At 31.3% G+C, this 20034-nt stretch overlaps 1 protein-coding gene across 5 annotated transcripts in view; it reads left to right on the top strand.

Annotated features, from left to right (window-relative positions):
• The window catches only part of LOC126889476 (probable 3',5'-cyclic phosphodiesterase pde-5), a 423420-nt gene extending 404109 nt beyond the window's left edge, over positions 1-19311 (top strand). For all 5 annotated transcript variants that reach the window (XM_050657796.1, XM_050657797.1, XM_050657799.1 and 2 more), the window contains 2 exons: positions 879-1133; positions 18894-19311. In XM_050657796.1, coding sequence (XP_050513753.1) covers positions 879-1133; positions 18894-19145 — 507 coding nt within the window. In that variant the 3' untranslated portion in view covers positions 19146-19311. The remainder of the gene's footprint in view (positions 1-878; positions 1134-18893) is intronic.
• The last annotated feature ends 723 nt before the right edge of the window (positions 19312-20034 follow it).

Raw genomic sequence — 20034 nt, 5'->3', positions numbered from 1 at the left:
TCCTCTGCTCGTTTTGAAATAGCCATGAAATTATGATTTTTTTTTTCATTTTCATTAAGGCTCTACTAATGAGGCTGTAATTTTTTTTGTTGTTAAAAGACGATACCAAGAATTCAAATATGCAGTCAAAATGTGATATTTCGAAATACATACTATTTTAAGAAAAAAATGTAAAGTAAGTGGTTCGAAAACGCACCACTGCAAAGATATGGCTTAATTTAAACACAAAACAAAATTTGTAATAATTATAAAATAAATATAAATAAATAATAAATATATGTATAATATATAAATATATAATAAATAAATAAATAATAAATGTTTAATTATAGAATTATACATTTCCATCCAGTCAATATGAGCTTAAAACAAACAAACAAGCTAAACATATATTTATTCAAATAAATAAACGACGATTGACCATCATTTAAAATGATCAGCAGTACGCTAGCCACTGCTGCGTTAAAATTTTGAATACGGGCCACGTAAAATAAATGACACTATACGGGCAGATTTATACAGATACATATAGGTAAATGTAAGAATGTAACAATGTATACAGAGAGTGCATCATTGGACAAACTCTCTTTCACGACATTGTATCAATTGTACCAACATGTACCTATGCTTATTATTATTGTATGATGTAACAGATTGCAAAATAAACATTAAACAAAACAAATTAGATAAACGTTAGAAACGTTTTAGATAATTTTGATCCAATCAGCATTTTAATTTATATTCAGGAATGTATCTTTGGAACTTCCTGCGAAAAAATAAATACGATTAAATCATTTCAAAAGAAAACTTACTTAAAAATTAACTTAAAAAATTACTTAAATTTATTTTTAATGTTTTTAAAACATTTTTGGTTTCAGGAAGGGCATAACATATTCAGCAAACTATCACACACTGACTACAAACAAGTATTAGATCATTTGAAACATTGCATTCTGGCAACAGATTTAGCCTTATTTTTCCCAAATAGATCAAGACTTGGTGAGATCGTTGAGAAAGGATCATTTTCCTGGAATATCACAGAACACAGACGTCTTATACAGGCCATAGCTATGACGGGTAGTGACTTAAGTGCAAGTGCAAAACCGTGGGATATTCAGGTTAAGACTGTTGAGGTAAATTTGCAATATTTAATAGAGATACTGGTATCATTTATCATCGGGTCAATTTTGATCCATTTTATTTAAGCACATAAAAAAGAATTAACTTAAAGGTTTATATATTTATGTATGCCCCGTTATTATTATTGTCAGTACCAGATCATCACATATGATCACTTTATTTTTCTCCGATTAGTATTAATTGGTAAATAAAGTATTTTGATCCAGAATATGAACTCCTAATTCAGTACCCAACATTGTAAAAAGCATAATGTCTTAAAATAGTTGTCTATCTTGTCATAATGCATAAAGGGCAGAAGAAGTAGGTACATACTGATTTTGTTTCTTTACAGAAAAAAAAAACATTATTTTTGATAACATAATTATAAATGAATGAGATGCACATCTTTTATTTGTAATGATATACAGTATAACGTAATTTTTGTGTTTATATACAGTTCCCATGAAGGTTGAGAACAGCGCCGCGCCGTCCACGTGTGCAATGTGTGCGGCGCACACAGGCGCCAGCAATTAAGGGGCGCCTCTAGAGAACAAAGTTCCTTTCACTTTAGTAACTATAAAAAATAGATAGAGCTGTCTCAAACATTTAAAAATAAGACTACAATTGATAGCGCTCATCAAAAACTTCTCGGAATTAAAAAACAACGGTACTCAAAGTTTAGCTTTTAGTGGGCAACACAGTTGCAAAGTATCACACAAAGTTTATAAGGTAGAAGAATTCCCTTTTAATTTTGTGATAAAATCCAAAACAAAATTATATGCGTTTTGGCTAAGAAATACAAAATTCAATTTTGCAGCTCTGCAAGAAGAATAAGTAAGTACTTTTCAATCATATTGGAATGCACTCCAGATCCCGATATTGCACATATGGAACAAATAAATATTAAACTTTCTGTCCAATTTTCGAGACAACAGGTGTGAGTTTGAGCTTTTTATATTATAGAAATTAAAAAAAGTTTGATTTAGATATCAATAACTTGAGGGGTCAAGGCTATGATAATGGCTCTATAATACGTGGCAAAAATAACGGTTTTGCAAAATATTGTTTTAGATCTGAATCCACGAGCCTATTATATGCCATGTGCTACTCACACGTTAAATTTATCTAGTAGTTAATGATGCTGTGAATAACAATCACTAAACAATCTGCTTTTTTAGTTTAAAATCAAAGAATTATACAAATATTTTTCAGCTTCTATCAAACATTGGGATATCATAAAACAACACTTCGCAAGTCTGACTTTAAAGCATTTATTTGATACACGCAGAATTGGTGCTTTAAAGCCAGTATACAAAAATTTTCCAGAAATTCATGATGCTTTATGTGATATAACACATTCGGATAAATTTGATCTTGATTTAAAATATCAATCTAGAACTTTAGGAGTGAAAATATCAACATTTACATCCATATGCTTAGATTAATATGTGGTCTGAATATGATATGAATTTCTGATGAAAGTTACCTTCGTTAGCGTTAGCAAAATTTTATAATCAAACGCAAGCAGTGTATATGCAGCTGGACTTAAATGCTTTACGATAGTTATAACAATTATTCTTGCTGGAGTTTCGGACAGATAGTAAATTTAATGATGTTATTACTATAGCAAACGAAACTGCAGAGAAACTGGATGTGGAGCCCATTTTTCAACCAGCCACACAGTTACTGCGTCGCTCGTAGGAATAAAAGCAGACAGTTCGATTACGAACATAAAAACGAACCGATTTTGGATCCTAAATGTCATATAAAGTTAATTTCTTTTATTGTGGTCTTGACCAAGCGTTAATTTCAGTAATCTTCCTATCGGAAAATCATCAAATTTTTATATAATTTGAACGACAGTACAGAAAACTTACAATTAGGTAAAGCTTTTGTGTAGAAATTTGGAAAAAAATGAGATTTAATGATTATCTAGATATAGAGGGAGGCGATTTGTTTGAATAAATTTTACAGATTTAGCCATTGTTAAAAGAATTCAATAATGATGTTTGTAAAATTTTAAAATTTATACTTTTAAACGAATTACCTGCAGTTTACTCAAATTTAACATAAAAAAATAGCTCTTCGCACTCTGCTTACTCTTCCCATATCTGTTATCTACCACTGCTGAAGGATCTTTTTCTAAACTGAAACTTATAAACAATTGTGTAAGATCGACCATCACCATCAGTCAAGAGCGGTTTGACAAATTTATGTATCATCTCTATAAGAGCCGTTAGTAGGGACTAGATAAAATTATTGATATTCACCATTATTATAAACAGATTTTCTGAAGTGAAAGCGCGAAAAGTCTATTTTTTATAAAATAGCTATTTCATGTTTACCTATAACTTTAGTTTTTATGTTGTTACGTCAAATATTTATTTTTACTTAATTATTTTAACTTACTGAATTTTTCTGTTGCATGTGTAAGAATTTTTAGTTATTTTTGGTTAGTTACAATAAATCATTGTTCATTTTTATTCATAATGTTTTTAACGAGACGATTTTTAAAAAATTGCGTGAGTTTTTTGGGCGCCATTAAATCTTTTGCACATAGGCGCTACAACCTGCTGGCGCGGCACTGGTTGAGAAGACCAATTATTACCAGTTATATTCCTCCCAGTTTTTTTTTTACCGCTGATAACCTAAACCTATTATATATTTCACTAATACATTGCCGTTTTGTAGTTCCTCATTCCTTGTGTTAAAGCTTGCTGTCGAAAGTCAGCCAACAGAAATAATAGCAGCTATCAAATATAGTGAACTCGCCCTTGAACGGACAGTAGTCGTTCCGCATAAAGTGTCCGTTGAAGAGAAACAAATATGTTAACTTAAGTTTTTTTACAAATAAGTGCATGTATGTATGTATATATAAAAATACCACCATCCACAACACAAGTTGTGGATGGCCACGCAGCATTGTCTATGAACATTGACTATTCAACTTTTCGATTTTCTCTCTGCATTCTTCTATCAAAATATCATATTGGTACAAAATAGAATTATGATCCTATCTTTAGAAGCCTTGCCTCCAATGCACTTTTCTCCTTTTCGGGGTATAAGTTTACCCGGGTTACTTGGGTAATGCTCTAAACCAGCGATACTCAACCTTTTTTTCCCTGGGCCACATACTAGCTATTGCCACAGCTTGCGGGCCGCATAGGTGGAATAGTATACAGGGTGTTTTATTAAGAAACGGAAATACTTAAATGGCGAATAGAGGTCACTGAGGCGGTTCTTAGATATTCTACATTTATTGCCCTACCGATTTTTATAACCGAGTTACAGGGTGTTTTTATCGACTTTGCCCATTTTTGTCTAGACCATAACTTTATAATCACCTTGTATATTTTTTGACATTTGATATAAGTATTTCTTATTTAGAACCCAAACCATAGAACTACTAATCAGAAGAAAAATCCAGTCCGGTTTTAAAAATTATACTTAAATTCATTGTGACCTTGAAACCACATCCTCTATTGAAATTTTCAAAACCCATTTGCACATTTGAAAAGAGCACAAAGAACTGAGTTTATAGGTTCGTTTTAATGTTTTTCGCAGAAAATTTAATCATGTTAATTTTGAAATGAAATGTTTATTAAAATTTTTAAGAACTTTGAGATTACAAAGCAGGTTTTTAAACCAGTTTTAATAATAAATTATTGAATTTAATGAATACATTCTCATTTTAATACTAATCAATACTTAGTTACTACATTGGAACGACCCACTTACTACTAATCACAAATACAGGTCCAGATTAACAAAAAATATAAAGTGATTGTGACCTTGAAACAACACTCTGTATATTGAAATTTTCAAAACCCGTTTGAAAATTTAAAAAAAAAAACGCAAAAAACTAAGTTAAATGGTTCACCTTCATTTTTTTCGCAGATAATTTAATGACTTCAATTAATTTTGAAATTATGTCGAAATTTTTAAGAACTCTGAGAACTCACCACAAAAATTTCGATTTAATTTCGAAATTAATGTCATTAAATTGTCTGCACAAAAAATTGAAACATATACAGGGTGTTGTTTCAAGGTCACAATTATTTTATATTTTTTTGTTAATTCAAACCTGGGTTTTTCTTGTGATAAGGAAGTGCCGTTCCAATGTAGTATATAATTATGGATTATTTTTAAGATGAATATTTATTTATTAAATTTAGTAATTTATTATTCAAAGTGCTTTAAAGACCTGCTTTTTAATCTTAGAGTTCTTAAAAATTTTAGTATATTTAATGTCAAAATTAAAGTCATTAAACTTCCTGTGCCCAAAATTAAACCGAACCTGTAAACTCAGTTTTTATGCTCTTTTCAAATGTGCAAATAAATCTTAAAAATTTAAATATACAGGGTATTGTTTAAAGGCCACAATTACTTTATATTTTTTTGGTAATCCGAACTTGGATTTTTCTTGTGATTACTAAATGGATTGTTCCACTGTATCTAGTAAATAAGTGTTGATTATTTTTAAAATGTGTATTTGTTCATTAACTTTAATAATGTATTATTATCTAAAAGTTAATAATACCTGCTTTTTAATCCCAGAATTCTTAAAAATTTCAATATAATTTCCCAATCACGCCTTAAACACAGCGGCACACTATCAAATAATTTGACAAACACGTGAAATTTTACAAATAATTTGATCGTTTACAGGGCCTTTTAGTGAGCCTTCGGGCCGCATGAAAAACGCTAGAGGGCCGCATGCGGCCCGCGGGCCGCAGGTTGAGTATCACTGCTCTAAACTCTAAAAAATAAACACGTCTCATCTGCGTTAATAATGTCTCTCGGAGAGTACCTACCTATACTGTCATTAAAATGAGCAGTTTTTCCTTGAAGTCAAAAACTACTAATAAATCTACAGCAGCTGCTTCGTCACATACAGATTTGAAGAAAATATTGTGTCGCTTACAAAATTTTTCGAGCCATCCACCAGAAGCTTTCATATCAACGCTTAGTTCCCATGCAACTTATAATGGCTTTTCTTGAATAATTTTACCAGAAACAAGAATATTTTTAGACCGCACTTCACAAAATCAATCGAAAACAATTATTTACAGGTCTAATGTAGTACCATCGGTTTACAAAAAATTTCTTTTCGTTTCCAGGTTTCCGTTTTCAGAAAACTGATTGATTAAATCATTTTTATGTTTCAAAATTTCACTGGCTTGAGGTTTTCCAATTCCAAATTTTTCAGCTAACTGTCTATTTAACACTTAACTTATGCTTCTCTCCATATATTGAACCACATCAACTTTTTCTTTCAAACTTAAAAAAATCTAAAACTAGACACAAAATTTATTATGAAGTTTAATTAAAAAATAAGATTTTTAAGAAAACACTTATAAAAATACAACGACGTCTATTGCAGTGGCGGCTTTTCTTTATGTGCTGCTGAGCTGCAGAACTACCAAACAACCATAGCAAATCTTAATTATTAAAGAATAATTAATATAGTTTTATTTCAAATCTGCCATATTATCATATTAAACATCAACTGTTAATAATAATTCACCAACAACGATGATTAATATTATTTTTTTTACGTATTTACTCCTCTAGTGAAACCGTATAATTTTTTTACGTATTTGGTGCTCCAGTGAAGCAATCTTTTTACGTATTTGCTGCTCCAGTGAAGCCGCGTCGATAACAACCGAAACACTGGCAGCGGTAAAATGCATTTATTAGGCAAACGGCGATCTTAGCCGATGTGCTTCGGCAATCGGCTGATTAACGGCCTCGGAAATGTGTTTGCGAGCTGCAATTCACGACAGTTATTCGTGACCATTGCATCTGTGCCGTGTTTAGAAATTCTTAGGTTACAATTTTGTTTAATTTGTTTTGTTCGAGCGTGTTTAAAACAATGGAGTTTCAATTTAAATTAGATGTAAATAAATTTCAAAAACTTCACTATCAACAACAGTTGATTATAAAAGAACGTGGCCGTCCTATGCCTGATCTTAATATTGAAGTGTCCGGTAAAAGCCGTGGAAAAACATATACGCGTAAATTTAATAAAGACATGTATCTACGAAATCAGTGGATTTGTGGATGTTCCGAAAAAAATGCTTTTTTCTGTTTTCCGTGTGCATTATTCGGCGCAGATAAAGAGGAAAAATTGTGGCGCGAGACAGGAGTGCGGGATCTAGTGCATTTAAGTGAAAAAATAAAGAAGCATGAAAACACGCAAACTCATATGAACAATGAAATGCGATTTGCATTATTTGGGAAACTTAATATACAGGCCCAACTTGACTCTGCTTATTGGATAAATATACAAAAACACAATGAAGAGGTGACGAAAAACAGGTATGTTTTGTCAAAAATAATTGACTGTATAAAATTCTGTGGGGCTTTTGAGCTCGCCTTACGAGGACACGATGAATCTGAAACATCAGATAACCCTGGAATTTTTCGTGGTTTAGTGAATTTTTCTGCTGAACTTGATAAAACACTTAGTGAACACCTTACAAATGCGACAATTTTCAAAGGTACCTCAAAAACAATACAAAATGATATTTTGGATTGCATGCTAGAAGTATACGCTGAGGAGATTTTAAACGAAATCAATGAAGCCCCATTTTTAGCAGTGATAGCTGATGAGACAACGGATGTTTCTATGAAATTTCAAATGGTCATTGTTTTTCGTTATGTAAAAAACGGTGCTCCAGTTGAAAGGTTTTGGACTTTTTTGCTTCCAGAAAAACATGATGCTGAAACCTTAGCTAACACAATTTTGAATGTTTTAGACCCAATATTAAAGAATAACAAAAATAAGCTCATTGCACAAAGTTATGACGGAGCAGCTGTTATGAGTGGGATACATGGCGGAGTGCAAACAATAATTAAGAGAAAATATGAAACTGCTCATTTTGTGCACTGTTACGCCCATCAATTGAATCTAATAATGTCAAGAGCATGTTCTATTAATTCCCAAGTACGCGTATTTTTTGGAGATTTACATGATATACCTGGATTTTTTAGTCATTCACCTCAAAGAATAGCTGTCTTAAATCAAATAGTTGGAAAAAATATTCCTCGTTCAATCCCTACACGCTGGAATTTCAATATTCGTACAGTAAATGTCGTTTACGAATATAGAGACTTTATTATTGAGTGTATGGAGCAACTAGAAGAAGAGTCAAATGCTATTACTTCCAAGGAAGCAAGAGGACTTAGACGTATTCTGGAAGATCAAAATTTTACTTTCTGGCTGACTGTTTTTCATTATATTATGCCACATGTTGACGTTTTGTACAATAATCTTCAAAAAAAGAACATGGACCCAACCGAAGCACAGAAAGCTATACATGTTTTTGAGCAAAGTATTAACAATGTCCGAAATAAAATAGACCCTATCATACATCAAGCTTCAAATTTAAATGCGGCGCCTAGTGTCCAAAAAAGGAAACGCCCAAATAACAGCCAACAAGATCACCGTATTGCCTGTCTAGAAGTTTGTGATGTTATTATAAACAATGCAAAAGAACGGTTTGCATATACAAATCATCTAGTTGCCGCAACACTTTTATCTTCAGAACATTTCGAAAAATATAATAATAAGTTTCCTGAAAATGAATTGGATTTAACTTGTACAGCTTATAACTTCTTTGATAAAAACCGTTTGCGAACAGAACTGTCAGTTTTGTATTCCAATATCGAGTGTAGAACATTAAAAGGTGCAGTGCCTTTACTAAAATTTATAATTTCTAATAATTTAGAGGACACATTAACAGAAACCAAAAAGTTGATACAAATTCTGGTGACTACGCCAATGACCACAGCAGAAGCTGAACGTAGTTTTTCAACTTTAAAACGGATCAAAACATTTTTAAGAAATTCAATGCGCGAAGACAGATTAACAGCCCTTTCCACACTCTCGATAGAAAAAAAGTTCATCGCTTCAATACCGAACTTTAACGATAAAGTAATCGAAAAGTTTGCGACAAAAAAGGACCGGCGTATTAATTTCCAATTTAGAAAAATGCAATAAATGTAAGTTAATCAGATTTTTATAGCATGTCGTTATTAGTTACTATTAATTAGTATTAAAGCTAATTTTATTGTTTTTGTTTTCGTATGTTATTCTATTTCTATTATTTTATATTGGCCGTGGTTCATGCAGCACACCCTATAGCAGATGTCACGAGCCGCCACTGGTCTATTGGATATGCACTTATGTAGTGTTGATAACATGAACAGTATCAAATATTATGTCGTGGACATCTGTATTGATTTGAAATAATAAATGTATTATATACATATAGTTTTATATTGTCAAATATTTGGAAAAAAATGTTAATTTTTTTTATTTACTGTCCGCATTTACACATCATTTACTGTCCGCGTCCGTTGTTGAGAGTGTCCGTCGAAGGGAGTTAAAGGGTACACGTTCATATATGGCCGAATAATTTTTGTTTTATAAATCGTCCGTATAGAGGAGGTGTCCGGCGAAGAGAGGTGTCCGTTAAGAGAGAGTTTACTGTATAAAAATCATTTCAGTGACATCATAGTTCAAACAATATTCTTTTATGGTCCTTGAAAGCATTACTTCCTCTATAATCACTGATTACTAGTTCTGACTAAATAGTTACATAAAAAATATTAAAGTATGAAAATAATATATCATGTATTTTTCATGTATTTTTTTTTCTCTTCTTCTTCTGCCTCATCCTTTAAGGAGGAAATTGGTGATCATCGCGGCCTCAGAGGTTGCATTTTACTCAGCATTTTATTCGGCTTTTTACTCTGTCCTCAGAGGTTGTGAGAAGGGTTGACTATAGAAGAATAGTTTCGAATACAGTCGAACCCGCTTATTGGAATAGCCTTCAAGTCAAGCAAAAGTATTCGTATAACCGGGATATTCTAATAGCCGATCATTGGTGGCTTGTAGAAACGTTTCTGGACCTCAAATTTCTATTCCTTAAAGCGGGATATTCCTATAAGCGGTATTCTAATAAGCGGATTCGACTGTATTCACTTTCTCTTTTATAACCAATCGCATCAACCCATACTTTTTATTTCTTAGCATATGAACCAAGTCTTATTTTCCTTTCACTCAAGAGTATTTCAGGAGTCATTCCATACGTCTCGCAGTATTGCCTAGTGCGATCAACCAAAATTTGCTGTCCCCTTCTGTCCGCAAGTAGTGTATCATCTACATATCTGAGATTATTCACGTGTTCCGTTGATTGACATGCCTTCATTGATGTCTTCTACGGCCTCTTTAAACGCCTCTTCTCAGCACATATTAAAAAGTAGAGAGATACTACGCATTGTATTCGTACTCCTACTCGTATAGTATCTTTTTAGATTTTTTTGGTGTACTAAATAGTATTATGGCTTTCTGATGTCGATATAAATTTGTAATGATTCTCACATCTTGATGTTTTTTGAGTGATCTATTTTTGTGTTCCGTAATATGTTTGCAAACCTTTTGTGTTGTAGTTTATTGAAGGCATTCTGAAAGTTCGCTAGAATTATGAATACGTCATAGTTGATATATCTACCCCGTATGACTTTTCGTATAATAAATAAAACCTCTCTAGTACCAAATAATTTTTTAAATCCCAGTTGGTATCCTCTTATAGACCTGTATCCCGCGTACCAAAAAAATTTGATTAATAGCAAGCTGAAAATATGTTAATAGCTTAACGGTGTCTAGTCAGACCAACTATAATGCACGGGAACACTGGAACAGGGGAAGTTTTAATTGTGGAACAGTTTAAAAATTTGGAACGTCAGATTACGAAAACGTTCCATGTATTTTGTCGGACAGAACATCCAATTAATTTGTTACCCTTTCATTAAACTCTCATGCAAAAATCAGACTGCTATTACTAACCAACATGATTCCTGTCATTTGACATGTTCTTCGTGTTCCACTCATTAAAATGCCCATTTCGTGATAAACTCCAGTCTGATTTTTGCATGAGAGTTTACTGAAATGGTAACAAATCAATTGGAAGTTCTGTCCGACAAAATACATGGAACATTTTCGTAGTCTGACGTTCCAAATTTTTAACCTGTTCCACAATTAAAAAATTCTCCTCTTCCAGTGTTCCCATACATCAAAGTTTGTCTGACTAGATAGCGTTAAGCTATTAACAAATTTTCAGCTTGCTATTAATCAACTTTTTTTGGTACGCGGGATCCAGGTCTATTATGCTATCGTCCAGTTTCTTGTAGGCACTTTCATATTATTCGCAAGAAGTTCTTTTAAAACATAGTTTATCAAGCTGATCGTTCTATAGTCTTCACATTTCATTGGGTTGGGTTTTTTGGGTACCTATTTTAATGAACTCAAATATAGTTGTTTCATTTTATCTTTGCCCATGCGTCATGATTCATTTTCAAACAAATTAAATCAAAATATAAAGTGAAACGTACGTCGATGTGTATAGTATACAGTATACACAATGTATATTAACATCGACGTACGTTTCACTTTATATTTTGACATAATTTGTTTGAAACTGAATCGTGACGTATGGGCAAGTATAAATAGCCCGATCAAAGGACAATCTGACCCCAAAAAAAATGAAGGAAGGATAAACCTTTGGGAATAGCTAGTTAAAATTGTCTATTATTAAATAAAAAAAGTTTACAATTCTACATCCCCTCCATTTTACAAAAATGGAGGGGATAACGCCTTCTCGGAAGTGAAAAATGTACATTCAAAATAAAACCGGAATTTGATTATTTGACTTATTCTAAACAACTTTTGTTCGATAAAGTTTTTTCGCTAACTAAAAATTTTTGGAGTTATTTGCGAGTGAATATGTTCATTTTTAACAAAAAAAACATGTTTTTGGACGGTTTTTCGGAGATAACTCAAAAAGTAAGTATTTTATTGAAAAAATATTCTTAGCAAAAATATAGCTTATAAAAATTTGAAAAAAATAGTGTATGGCATGAAGTCTGTAGACCCAGAAGAAGCAGAGTTGTAGCTAATGAAAAGTAGGTTCTTCTTCGTCAAATTCCAAATCGAATATTTCAATGTGAAATAACTCAAAAACGGAGCACCTTTCGGGGAAAGTTCATTTTGACTTTTTTAAAGTGTTTAAAAAAGGGTTTATTTTTCTTTTTTTAAAAAACATCTAACATTAAAAGTAAGTGAGTTACGCTCAAAATATTGTTGGGCCCTTTTATTTTTTGATAAAAAAATCGCGAAAATCACCCTCTACTTAGCATTAAAAATAAATTTTATCATTACCACTTGACAAGTTACTTTGCTTATGTATTATTTATATGATCTGTAAGTGTCATCGGTGCAAAGTGCTTATTTTTGACAAAGCTTCAGTTAAAATGGCTTGAACGAGTAACTAATCACGAGTTTATGCAAATTTTGAACAGCCATAGCATAACTTATTTTTCTCTAACAAGAAAACAAAAAATCAAAAATATTCAGAAAAGCAAAACGAACATTTTATTACTCTTTGAGATTTTTGGTATTATTAATAATTTTTAAGTTAATTCCATAAAAAATTACATTTTTTTCAAAATTAAAAAAAATGTTTTATTTTAACCCCAATATTTTTCAAAAATGAGCACTTTGAACCAATGAAACTTATAGATAATATAAACAATATACAGTACGTAAATCGTTCAGCTGGATATAGGGAATATACATTGAGAGAATTGTGGCAACTGCGCTAACCTGTGTTAGTTGAAGCTTCTGTTCGAGTACGAGTTTTTGGTGCAATAGAGCTGTTAGAACGAATAGAATGAGTGAGTTTTGAAGCAAGGCTGTCCAAAAATAAATCAAAATAAAGTTTATGATTAATGAGTTAATAATTTTATTTTAATTTTTCAAATATTTTTTATTTAAAAACTAATTTAAAAACTAAACAGTTTTCCCATTCCTTTAGGCCAAAAATATTTAGCTACTATATTGTCATATTTTGACGTCTATTTGTGTCAGTCGAAATAAAATGGTCAATCATATTTTCATCGAGGGAGCTCAATTGCCACAATTATCTCAATATTATACAATACATATGTATTTATGTATCTAAATATATGCAATGTATGTTCCCTATGTCCAGCTGAACGATTTAAGTACTGTATAAGTAAAGTAACTTGTGAAGCGGTAACGATTAATTTTATTTGGAAAGCTAATTAGTGGGTGATTTTCGCGATTTTTTAGCAAAAAATAAAAAAGACCAGAAATATTTTGAGCGTAACTCACTTACTTTTAATGTTAGAAGTTTTTTAAAAAACAAAAATAAACCTTTTTTTAAACACTCTAAAAAATTTGTAATGAATTTTCCCCGAAAAGAGCTCCGTTTTTGGGTTAGTTCAAATTGAAATATTCAATTTGGAATTTGACGAAAAACAACTAGTCCAGGGCGCATCTGTTTTGAGATGGACGTTTAGAGGTGACTCAATTTTTTTTTGCAGAAATTGCTTGAAAATAACTCAAATAATAATATTTGAGTTATCCTCCCACTCAAAATGGTCCGGAACATTGTTTAAATAATTAAAATGTCAAAATATGAAGGAAAAATTCGATTTTTTTATTGGTTTTTTGATTATAACTTTAAAACTATACATTTCTGAGAAAAGTTGTACTGACATAAAAGTTGCGTAATTAAATTTCCTACAATATTGAGTTGGTTAAAAATTTACAAAATAGTTACGCTTGTTGGAAAATATCAATAATTGCGAAAAAAAAAACATACAAAAACAAGTATTCGCATTTTACGTTTTTCAACCATTTATGCTACACTTAGGACCTTCATGTTTTACCCAGAAAAACTATATGATATGGTAAAATAACACTGTAAATTTCATTAAGATCGGTTTAACAGATTTTGCAAAATAAATTTTGCAATCCAGCTTTTTCAAAAAAAAATCATTTTTTTTTAAATGTTGCAGGACTGAAAATAAAGCAGAGAGCAAGTTGAATTTTTTTTTGCTTATAGAAGTGTACTGTACCTTTCATTTGCAATTAGCAAAATTAAAATCGATTAATTACCACAGCGTCAGGAAATTTTTTAAATAAACAAAAATTTTTGGTGCTACGCGCAGGACAGCGGTGTTGGATTCACACAAGTTGATTTCCACCAAAATTTCTTCCAATCTTTATCTAATATATTATTTTCTTACTCTATATTTTGTTGTATTTTAATATTTTAATTCCACAAAAATGAAACTAATTTTATTATTGTTTTTGAAATATTGTTTAGACTATTGCGTATGTTTAAAAATAATAAACTTTTATTCTCTAAGTTAAAATATATGAACAAAGAAAGTTTTTGCTAAAAAAAGTGTTATTTCAAAGGAGAGAGTTTGTGTTTTTATTTTGCAATAAACAAATTTATTTATTTATATCGAAATGTAATAAAAATTTAAATGCATCAATCATTATCAAAGGTCATTGGAATGTCCAATCAGAGCAAACTATCCGCTGTCCTGCGCGTAGCACCAATAATTAATGTTTATTTAAAAATTTCCTCACGCCGTAATAGTTAATCGATTTTAATTTTGCGAATTGTAAATGAAAGGTACAGTAAACTTCTATATGCAAAAAAATTTCAACTTGCTATCTGCTTTATTTTCAGTCCTGTAACAATTTGAAAAAATGAATTTTTTTTGCGAAAGCTGGATTGCAAAATTTATTTTGCAAAATCTATTGAATCGATCATAATGAAATTTACAGTATTTTTTTACTGTATCATAAAGTTTTTCTGGGTGAAATATGAAGGTCCTAAGTGTAGCATAAATGGTGGAAAAACGTAAAATTCTAATACTTGTTTTTGTATGGTTTTTCCGTAATTATTGCTATTTTGCAACAAAACTAAGTATTTTTTTAAATTTTAACCAATTTTATATTGTAGGAAATATAATTACGCAACTTTTATGTTGATACAGCTTTTCTTGGAAATGAATACTTTTAAAGTTATAATCAAAAAACCAAGAAAAAAATCGAATTTTTCCTTCATTTTTTGACATTTTGATTATTTAAACAATGTTCCGGACGTTTTTGAGAGGGAGGATAACTCAAATATTATTATTTGAGTTATTTTCAAGCAATTTCTGCAAAAAAATTTGAGTCACCCTGGTCTAAACCTACTTTTCATTAGCTACAACTCTGCTTCTGCTGGGTCTACAGACCTCATACATACACCATTTGTTTTAGTTTTTTTATTAGATATATTTTTGCTAAGAATATTCTTTTCGCTAAAATACTTACTTTTTGAGTAATCTGCGAAAAACCGTCCAAAAACATGTTTTTTTTTTTTGTCAAAAATGAACATGTTCACTCGCAAATAACTCGAAAAGTATTAACTTAGTGAAAAAACTCTATTCGCGGTGTGCAAGTACTTGGAAGGGATACGCGAAACGATCGTACGCGATTAGCGGAGAAATATTGCAACTTTCTTAAATAATTCATATTGTCAATTGAAATTGTCAAATTGACCTACATTTCATACCTATTGTCATTTAAGAAAAAAAATTATATATTGCTCCTCAATATTGATATGATAATATGCAATTATTATATAAAGGTAAATTTAATTAATTGTATTTTGCTTGCAGTACTGCATTTTAATAACTAATTTTATTTACTACATACAATTATTTACGTTTTATAACATAACCTAAACCTTATTTTTGGTTCTTATTATTTTTTTTGGACTATGGCCTTGACAATTATCCAGTGACCAGGACCATATGATTGGCCAATATAATTAAAAGTGCGAATAAAATTGCAGAGCCTAGAAACCAGGTGTCGCTTTTCCGAACTTGCACGGTCCCAATAGAAGAAAAGTTACTTAGAATTAGTAATTTTATACAATTTTTGACTTATTTTGAACGTATATTTTTTCACCCCCGAGAAAATATTTTTCACCCCGTATGTAGAATTGTAAACTTTTTCTTATATAATAATAGACAATTTCAACTACCTATTCCCAAATTTTCATCCTTGCTTTATTTTTTTGGAGGTTTTCGTAAAATTTTGTGTTCCCTGATCGGGCTAAAAATGGAGCAACTATATTAGCCATTCCTTTGAAATTACACCGTTATAGTAAATTTCGTTGAATAGTAATTATTCTACTATACTAAAATCACAATAAAGATGCACTAGAAATAAACAAACCAAGACACGTTGAATGTCACGAGGAGCACTCCCGAATCATTATTTACACTGTATAAACATTCTAAATCAGGATTTGGGATTTACAATATTATACATTGTAAATCACGGTTTGGGAGTGCTCCTTGTAACATTCAACATGTCTTGGTTTGTTTAATTCGAGTGCATCTTTATTGTGATTTTAGTATAGTATATCATATCAATAGTATATCAATGTGTTTCTCTGTTAGAAGTCAAGATTTCTTACGGTCCCATAGATTTATCATGTTTTATACATTTTAGTACTTTTCAAATTTCCCGGTGGTAAAATTATAGGTCCATTCCTACATCTTGATTCTATTGTCTCCATTCTTCCGTCGTCTTCAAACAGTTCTTTCATATATTCTGTTCATCTTTTTATTTTCTCTGCACTTGCGGTTATTATTTTGTTGTTTTTGTCCATTGCGTTTTCAATAGGTACCTCTTTTTTGTATATGTATGCTAGCCGTTAGTGGCGGCCGGTCAGGGTCGGCAGGGTCGGCAGTGCCGACCCACACATTTATGGACACATTGTAGATTTTCTAAATATTTAATTTAATCAGAGTTGATCATATTTGTTTCTGTAAAATAAAAAAAAATCTGTGAGATAATACAGACTAAATTTTATTCATTGTTTTTAAAAGCATTCGATCAATCCGATACGTTAAGTGATCCCTACGCGTAAGAAACTTTTCAAATTAATAATCTCAGCCATTCTTTTTTATAAGATCTGCTTCGACAGGGACGGCAAGCCGTCCCTAGATTTACGATTTACTTGTAAGAAGCGCTGTGGAATATTAGCCGACAGGCAACCAATTATACATTTCACCACAATTTCACCCGTATTTGAATGGCAGAGTTCGGCAGATAAACAATCTGCCGAGCGGTGAGGCATGTACCGAGCCACGTATGATACCCTGCTAATAGTGCGCTCGGGATGAAATTAATTATGACATAAAGTAGCTTTTGGAATTTTAAATCTCGGTTAGTTTTCATTGTAGCAGATTTTCGTAAACATCTTTTGGAAGTTTTTAATTTTATTAATAAAGGCGACAATTTTGCAAGTGATGATATCTCGATCCGTGAAGCAATCGGTTTGAAAACTTTACTAAATGATTATTCTTTTAATATTTGTTTAAGTACATATTTTTAAGAAAGTGTTTACCCAAACTGATGTGATATTCAATGTTGTTCAAAATCAGTCAACTGACATTATTTATTCCAAAAATAGAATAACGAAGCTGGTAAAAAATCTCAGAGATAGTAATTTTCAATATATACGCAGTGACGTTTTGGATTCGCTTGATATTTCCGAACACCCTTAAAAAAATACAAAAGTATGACACAGATCTCGAAAAACAACTATATTTTGAAATTTTTGATACTATTATTACTTGTGCAAATAGATACTCATTTTTTCAAACTTTGAAGATTTGCAAATTTTTGAAGATTTGCAAAAATTTAAAAGTTACGCCAAAGAATTTTGAGAATAACTATTAGACAGGTATACATATTAAAACTATCCATCATTCTTTCATCGAATAAACTACGGAAATTAATTAAAAGTTTTATATGCTGTTCTAAATATTTTCGGAAGATGGGATAAGTTACAAAATATGTATAATTTTATATATGTACTGCAATTCATTGCAACAAACTGTTCCCAAAATTAATAAATTATTATCATGAATTCTCTCATTGCTACAAATTTTTGCCTTAAATGAACGGGATTTCTCTTGTCTCAAACGTCTTGTCGAAACACCATGAAACAAAAGAGAATTTCAAGCTTTTCTCAAATGTCAATAGAAAAAAAAAACTATTAAAATCTCTCCAACACATTAATGAATTTTACGATGATCTTATAACCCATTTTGCTACGTCCAAACAACATAGATTAAAGTTAATTTATAAATATGTTTTGGTTCTAAATCTATGTGAAAAAACAAAAAAAAAAACAAAAACCAAAAATCTTCTATGATGATTGAAGCCTTTTAATTATTAGATGGTATACGCTCTGAGCTTCGCTGGTGTCGCTCCTAGCGGATTACTAATGCAACTTTCACCGGTAATTTTTAAATTTGTTATTTAATTGTTATCGCTTAATATTTACAACGCAAAAAGTAATTAAATTGTAATCGATTTTTTAAAGATTTTGCTAATCATTTTAACGTTCTATTAATGAAATATTAATTTCTTACTTCGGATACTTTCACAATTATCGTGTAGATGGCGCTTAGATTAATTTGTAATTACAAATTACGAAATATTAAAAAAACTTAAATTCAATATTTAAAACGTAAGTATATTTAAGGTAAAAATATGCACCAATGCCCACAGCTTTGACCAACTAATATTATTTCCTATTAATGTTTTTAATTTCAATGTTTTAAATTCTTCACTTTGACATTTATGTCAAATTTTCAGTAAAAGCTTACAGACTTGTCACTACTGGCGCTCGCGAATTTTTAATTATCCCCTCAACCTACGAGCTCATAGCGTATACCTATCTGAGGAGACAAAAACCTTGCCGACCCTGTCCCTAAAGCCACGAGCCGCCACTGCTAGCCGTGTCTTTAGTTTTCGTGGATATGTTAAAGCTGTGATGTTGCTTTTCTAATCTTTTCTTTTTTCTTTATTTTAGGTAATATTTGAGGAATTTTATGACCAAGGAGACGAAGAACGAAAGGCAGGTAGACCTCCCATTCCAATGATGGATAGATACCAACCAGATCAACAACCAACAAGTCAAGTTGGATTTATAACGGGTATTTGTATACCATGTTATACACTTCTCTCTACGATCATTCCTGAAACAAAGTCTTTACTGGATATGTGTTTGCAAAATCTAGATCATTGGAAGATGATTGACGCTGACGTGACACATAAACAATGACGTTTCAATAAATGGGTTATTTTTAACCTTTCCTACGAAAGATAACAGATTGAATAGGTGTTTTTTTATTTTGAAATGTTTCACATTTTTTGTTGTTAAACTGTCACAGTACACATTTTAAAAAAAATGAAGTTACTTTTATAATACACATCTGTTGAATTCCAATCTTACTTTTAATATATGGGGTACTTTAGACTTTTTCTTCTTTTTTTTATGTCGACATGACTCTGTCTGTTTTTGAATGTGGCTCCAGTAAGTTGTTGTTCCATCGTTTTCTTGGTCTCCTCACTGGTCGTCTTCTTATTGGAGAACCGTCTCTCGCCGCCTCTACTTTATTTGTTGGCACTCGTCCTATGTGGGCATTCCATTCTAATATTCTGTTTCTTATCAAATTACTAACCTTGCAACTCTGTCGTATATCTGTACTTCGAGCTCCGTCTCATAGTATATTACCGTCGATTTTTGAAGGGTTTTCATCTCTGCTGTTTCTAACATTCTTTTTGTCCTCTCTGTGATAGGTCATATTTCCGCCTCGTATGTTATTATTGACCTGATGATTGTTTTCTAAATTCTGCCCTTAATTTTTTTCCCGAAATTTTTTTTCTCCATATTATTTTATGCCGGTATCCTGCGGTTCTGTTTGCTCTATTTACTTGATTTCCACTTCTGCTTAGAGCTTTCCGTAGCTGGATAGTGTGATGCCAGATATTTAAACATCACTTGTTCTATTATCTGCATCTCCAGCTGTAATTTACATCTAAGTAGATTACCTGTTTTAACGATACATATTTTTTGGGGAAATTAACATGTTCAATTTTCTGGCGGTTATTTGGTGCAGCATAGTTGTAAATTATATTTATTTTGTAATATTTGTACTGCATCCTCTGCC

Source organism: Diabrotica virgifera, chromosome 8, assembly GCF_917563875.1.
Source record: "Diabrotica virgifera virgifera chromosome 8, PGI_DIABVI_V3a".
Taxonomy (NCBI): Eukaryota; Metazoa; Arthropoda; class Insecta; order Coleoptera; family Chrysomelidae; genus Diabrotica; species Diabrotica virgifera.
The sequence above is the reverse complement of the archived record's forward strand: the minus strand, read 5'-3'. Positions and strand labels throughout refer to the sequence as shown.